General features: G+C 43.8%; 1 protein-coding gene across 1 annotated transcript; it reads left to right on the forward strand.

The window, feature by feature from the left end:
• The first annotated feature begins 12,420 nt into the window (after positions 1-12,420).
• On the forward strand, positions 12,421-13,662 carry LOC130312652 (uncharacterized). The gene has a single exon (XM_056552588.1). It carries the CDS (start codon positions 12,421-12,423, stop codon positions 13,660-13,662), a length of 1,242 nt encoding a protein of 413 aa, XP_056408563.1.
• The last annotated feature ends 869 nt before the right edge of the window (positions 13,663-14,531 follow it).

The following is a 14,531-nucleotide window of genomic DNA, read 5'->3' on the forward strand; positions in this document are numbered from 1 at the left end:
GAGGCTCCGTTTTGGAAACAGTGGCGTACCAGACGTTTTTTATTGGGGAGGGGAGGGGGGCTGTGTAGGGGTATGTGTATATGTAGTGTTTTTTACTTTTTATTTTATTTTGTGTTAGTCTAGTATAGTGTTTTTAGGGTACAGTCGCACGGGCGGGGGTTCACAGTAGTTTCTCGCTGGCAGTTTGAGCTGCGGCAGAAAATTTGCCGCAGCTCAAACTTGCAGCCGGATACTTACTGTAATCCTCCGCCCATGTGAGTGTACCCTGTATGTTCACATTGGGGGGGGGGGAACATCCAGCTGTTGCAAAACTACAACTCCCAGCATGTACGGTCTATCAGTGCATGCTGGGAGTTGTAGTTTTGCAACAGCTGGAGGCACACTACTTTGGCTGGGAATGCTGGGGATTGTAGTTATGCAACAGCTGGAGACACACTGGTTTGCTACTTAACTCAGTGTTTCACAACCAGTCTGCCTCCAGCTGTTGCAAAACTACAACTCCCAGCATGTACGGTGCATGCTGGGAGTTGTAGTTTGCAACAGCTGGAGGCACCGGTTGTGAAACACTAAGTTAAGTTAAAAAAAACTGTTTCACAACCAGTGTGCCTTCAGCTGTTGCAAAACTACAACTCTCAGCAGTCACCGACAGCCAACGGGCATGCTGGGAGTTGTAGTTATGCAACCAGCAGATGCACCACTACAACTCCCAGCATGCACTTTAGCTGATTGTGCAAGCTGGGAGTTGTAGTTATACAACAGCTGAAGGTACACTTTTCCATAGAAAAAATGTGCCTCCAGCTGTTGCAAAACTATAAGTCCCAGCATGCCCTTAAGGGAATGCTGGGAGTTGTGGTGGTCTTCCTCCTGCTGTTGCATAACTACAGGTCCCAGCATGCCCTTTTTGCATGCTGGGAGCTGTTGCTAAGCAACAGCAGGAGGCTGTCATTCACGTCCAACTGCTGATCCACGTCGCCGCCGCCGCTCCTGGGGCCCCGAACCATACAGGGACGCCGGGGATCGGGGTCCCCAGCTGCCGGGGTCCACGTCCCGCACCTGATCACGTCCTCCGGAAGAGGGGCGGAGCGGGTTGCGGGAGTGACACCCGCAGCAGGTGCCCTGATTGGTAGGCCGGTAAACCGGCCGACGAATCAGGGCGATCGTGAGTAGGCACCAGTGCCACCTCTCCCCTGCTGGCTATGGCTGTTCGGGGCCATCAGAGACGTGTCACTGGAGACCCGATTGACCCGAAATCCGCCGCAGATCGCTGGGCTGAATTGTACAGCGATCTGCGGCCATCGCTGACATGAGGGGGGGGGGTCATCATGACCCCCCTGGGCGATATGCCGCGATGCCTGCTGAACGATTTAAGCGCATGACGTTCTCATACGTCATGTGTCCTTAAGGACTCAGAAATGGAGACGTATGAGAACGTCATGTGTCCTTTAGGGGTTAAGTACCAGGGCGTCAGGGCAAACCTGTACACCCTTGGTCCCTAAGAGGTTAAAGTCCCAGGCAAATCTACGGGAAATGTATGTTCCCAAATAACTTCCGTACAGCTGGAGATATTTCAATAATACCTGGTACATATATTAATATATATAAATAAAATATGGATTTTTGTTTCAAGTCCCATACAAGCATATGGGACTGCTAGTACCTTACTCCACAAGCTCTGCTCTGCATCTACTGGTGAATGAGTCAGTCCGGCTTGCAAGCCAAGCCCCATCTTACAAAGACACACCCACTGTTCAAGCCCCACCCCTTTTATTATCTACCCTTTTTGTGCATCGGTCTGGCTTGCAAATCACCCCCAGTCCCACAAAGCCAGGGCCCCTTCTATTATTAGCATACAATATCTTCATCACAAATTAGTCCCACCTCAGGACAGGATATGACGATGGGACATAAGGACGGGATATGAGGATAGGATATGAGGATGGGATATGAGGTCGGATACGAAGACAGGATATGAGGTCGGATATGAGGACGGGACATGAGGACGGGATAGGAGGTTGGATATGAGAACGGAATATGAGGTCGGATATGAGGACGGGACATGAGGACGGTATATGAGGTCGGGAGATGAGGATGGGATATGAGGACAGCATATGAGGTCGGGATATGAAGACGGGATATGAGGTCAGATATGAGGACGGGATATGAGGTCGGAAATGAGGACGGTATATGAGGTCGGGAGATGAGGATGGGATATGAGGACAGCATATGAGGTCGGGATATGAAAACGGGATATGAGGTCAGAAATGAGGACGGGATATGAGGTCGGAAATGAGGACGGTATATGAGGTCGGGATATGAAGACGGGATATGAGGTCAGATATGAGGACGGGATATGAGGAAGGGACATGAGGACGGGATATGAGGATGGGATATGAGGACAGGATATGAGGTCGGATATGAGGACAGGATATGAGGACGGGATATGAGGTCAGGATATGAGGATGGGATATGAGGATGGGATATGAGGTCGGATATGAGGACGGGACATGAGGACGGTATATGAGGTCGGGATATGAGGACGGGACATGAGGTCGGATATGAGGACGGGATATGAGGTCAGATATGAGGACAGGGCATGAGGTCGGGATATGAGGACGGGATATGGGGAAGGGATATGAGGACAGGATATGACAACAATATATGAGGACGTGATATGAAGTCAAAAGCTTCCTCCTTTGTTGATTTTCCTCACCAATAAGGATTAGGAAGGAAAAAACGGGCAACGCCGGGTACTCAGCTAATATACCAATAATTTTCATCTTGTTTCAATATTACATGTGCCTTATATTTATAGACCTTGAGTGCTAGTTTTTTGTCTTTCTGGTTCATGAATTTTTTACTTACACTTACTATCAGTGAGATTTGTCCTTTAAATTATTTTTTTTCAATTAATATTTATTCATATTTTTTCATTATGCATGGTGGGTCTTCTATTAGTGTTTACATTTCCCGGTAGAGCAACAGCCAAGCTCCCTCCATATTAGTCACCAGTGCCTGCCGACAAAAGACTTATTGTGGTCGTATCTATGTGTTAATAAAAAAAATTTGTTTGTTAAACAAAAAAAATGGCCAGGTTGTTGAAGGGTGTGTCATTTTTTCGGTGTAGACATAAGTTATCGCTCTCTATGCCTTTTTCTGTCTCTACACAGAGAGTTATAGAGAGTGTCGTGCCTCCTTTAAAGGTCTTGTTGACTCCTATCCTAGCAGATGCTTTATTTGTTTCTTTTGTGTATTGTATTCGGAGAATCTTCTGCCATTATTCATTCTGGGCGCCAGGATGTAACTTTTGGACATTAAAGAACAGGATGCTGTCCACCTAAGCGGGGACGGATCCTTCCTAGTGATATAGGTACCAAATAAGACAAAATTCTGACCCTCGGGTGCATCGGTATCACCTGGATCACAGAGCCAAATACTTTAAGGTAAGTGACCATGAATTTCTTCACTTTTTTTTCCAAAAGGTTTTGACAATTGGAGAAAACCAACGAGGCAATGATATATATCCCTTCTGTACTGAAGACATTTGTTATCGGTGAATATGTCCATAGTGTGGTAGATATGTCATAGTAGAACATATCTACATAGTATATGCTATGTGGGTCTTGTTAGTGGGGAGATGATCCAGGTGGGAGAAGTTTTAACCTAATGCAGTATAGAGAAAACCCGAACATTTGGAAGCATCTCCTCGTAGGGTGGGGGAGATAGATGGACCATTCCAATGGCAATCGGTTAGTCCACACCTTGGGGATATAACTTTTGGCTTCTAAATAATAGAAAAAAGAAAAATGGCCGCAATGTGAAGCGTCTCCTCAGCCTTCACCTTGGCTCTGGGGTCTCCATCCGGTGCCTAAACAAATCCCTTCTTGCAGAACGGCCGGGCCCCCATAGTGACCTGATCTTTTTGAGAGTTATTGTAGCTTAGCCTCAGTTTATTTCTAGGTTAGTGAGGCCGCACTGTACCAAGTATTTCATTGGAAATTGGTTTCATTGTTTGGTATAATGGTAAAATCCTGTTTTGGATTAAATATAGTTGTTATTTATTCATTGATAAAGTCCATCTATTGAGTCCCATATGTATATAGTCAAAGTTATAAATATATAGAAAAATAAACATGACGATATAAATAAATACAAATATATAAAAACAAAAAGGATTGTGTAGCTGGTGTCACTTAAAACCCCAATAGCTCTAAAATCTAAATGAAAAGACTAATAAAATACTAAAATGTCCATATAACATGTATGGCCATAAAATTCTCTATAGACAAAGTAAGTAATAAATACCATTACTATTACTGACTTTCTCTATAGCGAATTTTATGGCCATACAGTGTTAAAAAGATTGCTCTATGTTATATGGACATTTTAGTATTTTATTAATTCTTTCAATAACATTGGGGAAGTACCTATATTTAGGTGGTCTTATTTATTTCAACCTGTTAAAAATTGTTGCAATCTGAGTTTGCCGCAAGGACCCTGAGACAGAACTCTAAATATATGTTTACATTAAAGTATTATTATTTTTATTATTCTTTTCATTATCTTTACATTATTCATACTGGACAATTAATCCTATCTATCATTTCTTTATTCTACATAACATTGAGGAACTGGTTTTTATTATATATTTTTTATGTATAATTATTTATTTTTTTATATATAAATATATATGTATAAAATAATAAAAAAAATATATATATATATATATTTTTTTTTGTAACGGTCAGAGTAGTGGATCCGCTGTACCACTGGAGAAAGCTGCACCAGAGAGCAGAGTGGTTTTCACCAGAGCCCACTGCAAAGCGGGATGAACCCCTGCTACCCCTGGTACAACTGACCCACAGTGGCGATCGAGGTGAGAGGTGAATTTAATAAGGAAATTCAGAGTCAGGGTCAAGCAGGAAGGTCAGGGCAGGCGGCTAGGTATGTGGTCAGGAAATGTAGAAAAATGGAACTGGTACACGGTATAGACTGGACACAGCTAGGAACGCTTTCTCATTGGCTACTAGGCACAAAGATCCTGCAGAGGTCAAGAGGAAGTACAAACACTATATAGGGTTAGCACCCAGCAAGGACCAATTACTGGTGCGCTGGCCTTTTAAATTTCAGAGACCCGGCATGCGCGCCCTAGGAGATGGATGGCTATGCGCATGCCGGATGTCAGAGGAAGCAGAGGAGCTAGGAGCGCAGAGAGGTAACTGCCAGGTGCAACAGTGCGCCCGCAGCCTGACATGCGAACCGTCCTTGAACGGTGACTGGTGACCAGCATTACAGGCTGCGGCGCAACATATAGCAGTACCCCCCTTCGGTCTCCCCCTCTTCCTTGGCCGCAGGAACCTGAGCACCAGATCCCGATCCAAAATGTTCTCCTATGGTTCCCAGGACCTTTTCTCAGGCCCGAACCCTTTCCAGTCCACCAAATCGTTCACCCCTGACAGTTTTGGTGGCCAGAATCTCTTTTTACCTCAAATACATCAGCAGCACCGGACACAGGAGTAGGAGAGCCATTCCCCTGGGAAAAACAGTGAAGGACTAGCGGTTTAAGGAGGGAGACTTGGAAGGATTTGGGGATATGAAGAGATGGTGGCAGGTGGAGCTGGTACGACACGAGGTTAATACGGTGCAAGATCTTAAAAGGACCCAGGAACCGAGGACCCAGTTTGTAACTGGGGATCTTAAGACGAACATATTTGGCAGACAGCCAGACCCTGTTTCCAGGAGAGAAGACCAGGGGTGGCCTTCTCTTCTTGGCTTCATGCGTTGGAGGCAAGAAGTAGAGAGCATCGGGTTTCCTGCCAAATAGCCATAAAGTCTTGAACTTGACCATCAACAGCAGGCACCCCAGAAGCAGTGGGCAAAGGAAGAGGTGTCTTATGGTCACGGCAGGTGGTGGATCCTCTGGGCCTGTGTGGAGGATGACGCGAGCCGTGCCCGGGAGTGGAGTCTAAAGGTACCGATGGTTTTCACCAGAACCCGCCACAAAGCGCGATGGTCTTGCTACGGCAGGCGGCACCCAGGTCGCTACCCCAGGCACGACTTGTCCACACAGGTAGCTGGGAGGTGGCGTGGCAAAGAAGGAGACTGGCAGGACGTGGCAAGATGGCAGGTCAGGGCAGGAACACAGGTAGCAATGAACAGGTACACAGTAACAGAGACACAGAACGTTCACCATGGCAATAGACAACCAAAGATCCATCAGGGAACCAAGGGATGAGCTGATATTTAAGGACCAGGGTGCAGGTGTAGACACTTGACTAAATGAGCACTGGCCCTTTAAGAGTGAGAGCTCCAGCTGCGAGGACAGGGAGGTGAGTGACGGTCTGGGATTCGCAATCAGGCGCGTCCAGCCATGTGAATCCTAGCCCCACCGGCAGCGGGGACATGACAGAACGCTCACGGCAAGCGTGGATGAGGGTAGCGACCATAGACAATAAAGAATGGAGATGTTTTTGTAACCTCAGAGTCCCGGTTGTTATAGGAAAATTCTGTCCAAGGTGACAGATTGGCCCAATTGTCCTGCCATGCAGAAACAAAATGGCGGAGATCATTTCCTAGAATTTGGTTCATCCTCTCTACCTGGCCGTTGGTCTGCGGGTGACATGCTGAAGTGAAGTCCAACTTGACCTTGAGACGAGAGCAGAGAGCTCACCAGAATTAGGAGACGAACTGAACCCCTCGATCAGAGACAATGTGTAATGTCAATCCACGAAGGCTAAAAATATGCCGGAAGAATTGATCCGCCAGCTGCGGAGCAGTGGGAAGTCCAGGCAGTGGTACAAAAAGGGCCATTTTGGAGAATCGATCTGTTACCACCCAAATGACCGAGTTGTTAGAGGAGGATGGCAGATCCGTGATGAAGTCCATTGCAATATGTGTCCATGGTCTCTCCGGGATGGGCAAGGGTTGTAAAAGAATGGCAGGCTGAAGATGAGGATTCTTGTCATGGGCACAGGTAATGCAGGAACAAACAAAATCAGAAACATCATGTTCCAGGTTCGGCCACCAGTAATGACAGGAGATGAGCAGAAAGGACTTCTGTGCTCCAGGATGCCCAGCCAGCAAAGAAGAATGTCTCCAATTCAACACCTTTACTCTTAGGCAGGGAGGCACAAAAGACTTCCCTGGGGAACTTGCTGGGGGTTGACTGGTGCAACCTCAGTCAATCGATCTGGTGGCACAATATGCCATGGGGAGGAGTTCAGGCCCACGACATCAGAAGACCTAGAAAGAGCATCAGCTTTAACGTTCTTATACACTGGTCCAAAACAAATGAGAAAATTATATCTGGAAAAGAAAGAGACACCATCTGGCCTATCGGGGATTCAGTCGTTGAGTGTACTGTAAATACAGGAGATTTTTATGATCAGAGTAAATACTGACAGAAGGTGACGCCATTCTTCCAGGGCAGGCTTAATGGCCAAGAGTTCCCAATCTCCTATGGTGTAATTCCTCTCGTATTCCGCTGGCGAATCTTGGAAAAGAACATGCAAGTCACAGTTTTACCCCTGGAAGTCTTCTGGGTCAGGACCACACCGGCACCTACAGAGGAAGCACCGACCTCTGGGTCGAGTCTCATCAGAATAGGTGCTGAAGCAAAAGCAGACTTCAAACGGAAGAATGCTTCTTCAGCTTCAGCAGGCCAGGATTTGGGATTACCACTCTTCTTGGTAAGTGCCACAATTGGCGCAACCAACGTAGAGAAGTGCGATATGAACTGTCAATAATAATTGGCAAATCCAATGAAGCTGTAATGTCTGTCTTGGTTATGTTCAGACATTGGCCATTGGATTTAGGTTGTGTATGAACAGTTTTATGTTTCCTGGCTAGGAAATAGTTAAAGCTTTTATGCTTTCACCCAATGGCTGTGCGAGTGTGTCTAGATATCTCCAACTCAGTCTAGGTTCTGAGCTGGTGATTGACATGCTGCTATGAAGTTGTTAGTGCAACACTCCTTGTCTGTTTGTGCTTTAATGCTACTATTTCTGCCTTAGCATGCACTTTGTAATTATCTTTTAGATGTTCTTGGTTTTTATCCATGATTAGATTGCATGCTCATAGTAGATTTATATCTGTGTTCAATTAGTTTGTTTTTAGGATTAGTATGTCCTTTCTGCTAAGTAGCTGTTCACACTGTGTGTTTTCTTGTATCCGTTTTCCGAGTTTTTGTAACAAGGCATCCCTGTTACCCTTCATGCTGGACTCTGGGAGATTGAGTTTTAGTATCAAGATATTCCTGTGTCTACTGGAGGATATCTGAGGGATTGAGTTTATTCCTGTTTGTTCCTGGAGTCTATTCTGACTCATCCCATTCTGGTCTAGTGTTACCTGTGCTCTGTATGTTATAATTCCTTTTTGTTCATGGAGTCAATGCTGACTCATCCTTTTCCCAGTCTTGTGTTCTGCACCTAATCTGTTTGTTAGTTATCTGTGTCCAGTGTGAAGAGTGTTCTATATTTATATCCTTTTTGGTTGATCTGATCTTTAGAGTTTGTTAGTACATGCACTGATCATAGAGTTCATGATCACTGAATTAGTTTTTACTCTGTGCTTTACCAATGGTCTATAGTGCCCTCATTGCTTACTCTCTGATCTGTGTCCTCTGAACTCTCTGTTTATGTTAGTTATCCGAGTCCAGTATTTATAGTGTTCTATGTTCTTGTAATGTTTCTGGCTCGTGACCGACTGTGTATTATTATATGTTTTTACGCCACTGCACTTTAGCGCAGGGAGGGACTGGCGCCTAGTTGTCGATCCATCTGTTAGGATGGATGGGCATGTAGGCAGGGAGAGTGTTTTTAGGGTCAGTTTAGGGCTCACTCTCCCTGTCTCCCTCAGTCGGTCCTGACAGAAGCATTGTATAACCCACAAGCCAGAAGGTCGTGGCCAGATAAGAACAGAAGACAACTTGTCAGTGTCCATCTGGAGGCCTTGGTTGGAAACAATATAGCCAAGAAACGGCAGACTAGTCTTCTCAAAGAGGCATTTTTTCGAGTTTGGCATAGAATTGATTACTCTGTAGGCGTGGCAGGACCTAGCGCACATGAGTTCTATGGAGTTCCAAGTTAGGAGAGAAGATAAGGATGTCGTCCAAAGACACCACGACACAAGTATAAAGGAGGTCCTAGAAGATGTCATTGACAAATTCCTGGAAGACTGCCGGGGCATTGCAGAGACCAAACGGGATCACTAAGTACTCTAAATGCCCGTCACAGGTATTAAAGGCCGTCTTCCATTCGTTTCCTTCCCGTATTCTGATCAAATTATATGCTCCCCGTAGATCTAGTTTGGAGAAGACCATGGCACCCTGCAGGCGATCAAAAAGTTCTGAAATCAACGGAAGAGGCAACCGGTTCTTGATCGTGATCCTCTCTTCGGCCATGTAATCAATACATGGCCGAAGAGAGGGGAGGAAGATTTCTGGATGAATCCCTTCTGGAGATTCTCCTTACTATACTCAGTCATGGCTTTTGTTTCAGGTGCCGACAAAGGGTAGATTCTTCCATGCGGAGGCGAAGAACCAGGCAGATCTATCGGACAATCATAGGGGCAATGAGGAGGAAGGCTCTCAGAATATGTCTGCAAAATCCTGGTATGGAAGAGGCAGACCCGGCAGAGAAGGAGGATGCATGGGACTCTTGGCCTCGGATGCCAAAGGAAGCGGAATACCCGCGAAACCAGCTTGTTGCCACCCACCCGCACAGCCTGTTGCGTTTTCTGCTTCCCGATACCACCTAGGCCGGCTGTTCTGTTTTTGGATCATGATAAAATAAAATGAAATTTTAACGGGCGAGTGCAGATGGGAATTTCTTACCCCGGAATACATTCACAAATACATCTGTATCTCAGGATTTTTAACAACCCAAGACAACCCCCTCCCCAAGACACCCCACGCATCACCCCCCCCCCCCCCCACACACACACACACACACACACACAGTGTGGAGGAAATAAAAAAAAAGGGAAAACCTATGTCCAGAGATCCCAGGACTTATTAAAAAGGATAGATTTTTTTTTCGACTTCCCAACTCTCCATTTTTTATATTTCTTTCACTCTGTCGACCAAACTCGACCAGGCTTCAAATCAAGGGATTCCTCGTCAAACCATTTACAGACTATTATATATTTGGCCAGAATGTAAAGTTTTGGTAGTAATGTTTTAAGGATTCCCGTATCTGCATTAGCTCCTAATATCACAGCATTAATTGTCTTTATCAGCTGTAGCCCCACTATCCTTTCAATATGTTCAAGGCTTTTTTCCCAGAACTGTCCCTATTCTAGGGCAAGCCAAAATAAGAGGAAGAAAGTTAGCTTCAGGATTGCTGCACTTGGGGCATGAAGAGTCAGATCTACAATTCATTTTCTATAACCTAGCTGGAGAAGAATAGAAGCGATAAACAATTTTTAGCTGAATAAATTGAAATTTTTAATTTGAGGATACTGTAGCTGTATTTTTTATTATTCTGTCCCAAGCCGACTCATCCAACTCTCCGACATCTTTTCCCCACTTATCTTTAAAGGGGTATTCCAGGTAAAAAAAAAAAAATTAGATCAACTGGCTCCAGAAAGTTAAACAGATTTTTAAATTGCTTCTATTAAAAAATCTTAATACTTCCAATAGTTATCAGCTGCTGAAGTTGAGTTTTTCTTTTCTGTCTAAGTGCTCTCTGATGACACCTGTCTCAGGAGCTGTCCAGAGTAGGAGCAAATCCCCACAGCAAATGCCAAGGCGATTCGCTCCTAGTCTGTACATCTCCCGAGACAGGTGTCATCAGAGAGCAGCTAGACAGAAAAGAACAACTCAACTTCAACAGCTGATAAGTACTGGAAGGATTAAGATTTTATAATAGAAGTAATTTATAAATCTATTTAACTTTCTGGAGGCAGTTGATCTAAAAACATTTTTTTTTATATGGATAACCCCTTTAATCCTAACCTAATAATCGAGAGGGTATTCTTTAATCAAGTATATATATATAAATCTCAATGGCTCAACAGTTCTAATGGGTGAAGTTGTAAATAGAGATGAGCAAACTTACAGTAAATTCGATTCGTCACAAACTTCTCGGCTCGGCAGTTGAACTAATTTATGCAGGAAAAGTCATCAACTGCCGAGCCGAGAAGTTCATGACGAATCGAATTTACTGTAAGTTCGCTCATCTCTAGTTGTAAAGTTAAGAAGATTGAGAATACTAATATTTAATTTCTCCCTATTCATAGTTCAATGATTAGTGTGAACTAACTGATAGTACCAAAAAGTTTTTTCCGAAGTCAACCCATGTGTTTCCCCAAGTGTATGAAAGGGGATTGATTCTCTGTGACAAAAAAATTGTGCAATATACTTTTTACCATGCTGTTTCTACAACAAACAGTCAATCCCCAATTTAAATTCGGCTATATTACTATTCCTCCCAAAGTGGCGACCACTCCAAACTTGTGTTAATTTTACAAATCCCTTTTATTTCCTGCCAAACTTTATGAAATAAATTAAGGGGGTTATCCAGGAAAAAACTTTTTTTAATATATTTCAACTGGCTCCAGAAAGTTAAACAGATTTGTAAATTACTTCTATTAAAAAATCTTAATCCTTTCAGTACTTATGAGCTTCTGAAGTTAAGGTTGTTCTTTTCTGTCTAAGTCCTCTCTGATGACACCTGTCTCGGGAAACGCCTAGTTTAGAAGCAAATCCCCAAAGCAAACCCCTTCTAAACTGGGCGTTTCCCGAGACAGGTGTCATCAGAGAGCACTTAGACAGAAAAGAACAACCTTAACTTCAGAAGCTCATAAGTACTGAAAGGATTAAGATTTTTTAATAGAAGTAATTTACAAATCTGTTTAACTTTCTGGAGCCAGTTGATATATATAAAAAAAGTTTTTTCCTGGAATACCCCTTTAAGGTATGAAAAAGTGTTTTTAATTTTAATCTGAATTCTGTGAGCAAGCTTCTAATACTTCTACAATCTCCATAAAACTCCCATTAAATTTGTTTAATATATGCGCTATCGCTACATTGTTCCTATATAGTTAAACAAATAAATGGATATTTCACCTTTATATGGTGGATGACTAAATTGGAATAGAATAAAATATAATAATATAGAATAAAAAAAAACTTTAGATGTACGAACGAATGTACATAAGGTCAGAATGAATTATAGATCATGAATTATAGATGAAATATTCATCAGTGGCAACGTATAAGGTCCGGGAGTAAGGAATGAGAAATTAGTGGGTGTGTAGACTTTTTATATCCACCGTATATGTACATGATAGGAGGGGTTTTGTAGAGTTTTCGGGGTCTGAAGCTTCCAGGTAGGGCTCTGGTCTAGAAGATGGTTGGAGGTGATCACATTATTAATAATAAGGCTCTTTGTCTCCTAACAGTGGTGATCGTCTGGTGGAACCATGGCCACCTCTCCATTCTACACCTTCTACGTCTGCGCTCTATTTGTGTGTATCTCTATCTTGAGCTTTTATATACACCAGAGTAATAAAGCAGAGACACCAAGACAGGAGCCTATAACAGCCTTGGGCAACAGAACATTCATCATTTCCCCTTTCTATGACCTTAGAAATGACAAAGAGGTCCGTGTCCTCTCCATAGTTCACGTGTCCGTGAAGGAACTCTATTGCTTGTTTCATTGCCTGCCTAACCAGATGGTGCTTGTGAGAGGACAGATAGATATCCACGAAGACAGATTTGATTTTCCATATGGAACGGCCGACATCCTGTGCAAAGAGCCTTCGAACTGTGAATATGATGACATATCCATCCAGGAATCTAATTCTACAAGCGGAGAAGACATTGTCCTGTTCAGAGTCAGGAATCATCCTCCGGAGCCATATACAGTCAAGTTCACCGTGTGTATTTCTGCTGTATTTGGACAGTACAATAATGTCCTCCAGGCAATCCAGAGCATTGAGATGTATAGACTGCTGGGAGCGTCTAGAGTCACCATTTATAATAACAGCTGTTCCCAGGCCATGGATAAAGTCCTACGATACTACAGTCAACAAGGGTTTGTGGAAGTTGTCCAATGGCCAATAGACCGGCATCTTCTGACATCTACAGAGTGGCATTACGCTGAAGGACTTACAAGTCAGATTGGCTACTATGGACAGACTGCGGCCCTAAATGATTGTTTATACAGAAACATGTATAGGAGTAAGTACGTTCTCCTCAATGACCTGGATGAAATTATACTTCCCGCCAAACATTGGAACTGGACATCATTGATGGTAGAATTAGAGAAGAAGTTCCCAGGCACAAGTGTTTTCTGTGTTGATAGTCACACCTTTCCCGTATCTGCCAATGTATCTGGATTTGACCTATGGACTAAGGTTCCTGGGGTTAACATCCTTAGTCATCCATTTAGAGAGCCCATCAACAGGAATGACTTCAATAATCCCAAAATCATAGTCAACCCCCGGCAAGTTCTTCAGACATCAATCCATTTTGCCTTGAAATTCAAGGGACAGTCAAGGTACTTAGATCAGAGCATGGCTATAACCTTCCACTGCAGAAAGGGGAAGAGGAATGACGTCTCCCAGAAAGATCTGATCGAAGACCAAATATTGAGAAGATACAACTTGTCTCTGGTTCCTAATGTCCAGAAAGTCATTGACCATGTGTTCTCCAAGAACTAGAAAAAACAATGAGGGAGGTTGGGGCTTGTACCAATGGGACACCGACATTAGTACCGGACTGTAGGAGAGTATGATTATTCCTATAGCGCCCAATGTCTGATTGTAGGAGAAGTTCCCCTATAATGTGGTAAAACAACCACCTGAAAGCCCACATGTAAACCAAGCTCCCACTCCACTGCCTCCATATACATGAATCAACACTAGCGTCAGACTGATGCTGTAAATTCTGCATAAAAAGGTTTAGGGAACATGAAGATACAATGCCTCATGACCACATGAATTTCCAAGTATTTGATTATTTTGGTTGTGCGTTACAATATCAATAAATCATGGTGCACCCCTCATACCGGTGGATTTTTTTGACCAGCAGGTATCCCACTTCTTCTGTACCCATACACATCAGCTTTAGTATCGATACTTATCTTCAGAAAGACCTAAAGGTCTTCAAAGAAATTCCTTCTTCAGGTAAGGTATTAAAGGGGTACTCCGGCGCTAAGACATCTTATCCCCTATCCAAAGAATAGGGGATAAGATGCCTGATCGCGGGGGTCCCGCTGCTGGGGACGCCTGTGATCTTCCACGCCGCACCCAGTTAGAATCAGCCCCCGGGGGCTGATTCTAACGGGGTGCGGCGTGGAAGATCACGGGGATCCCCAGCGTTGGGACCCCCGCGATCGGGCATCTTATCCCCTATCCTTTGGATAGGGGATAAGATGTCTTAGTGCCAGAGTACCCCTTTAAAGGGGTACTCCGGTGGAAAAAAATTTTTTACATCAACTGGTACCAGAAATTTAAACAGAATTGTAAATTACTTCTATTTAAAAATCTAAATCCTTCCAGTACTTATAAGCTGCTGTATGCTCCAGAGG

This window comes from Hyla sarda, chromosome 1 (genome assembly GCF_029499605.1).
Source record: "Hyla sarda isolate aHylSar1 chromosome 1, aHylSar1.hap1, whole genome shotgun sequence".
In the NCBI taxonomy this organism is placed as follows: Eukaryota; Metazoa; Chordata; class Amphibia; order Anura; family Hylidae; genus Hyla; species Hyla sarda.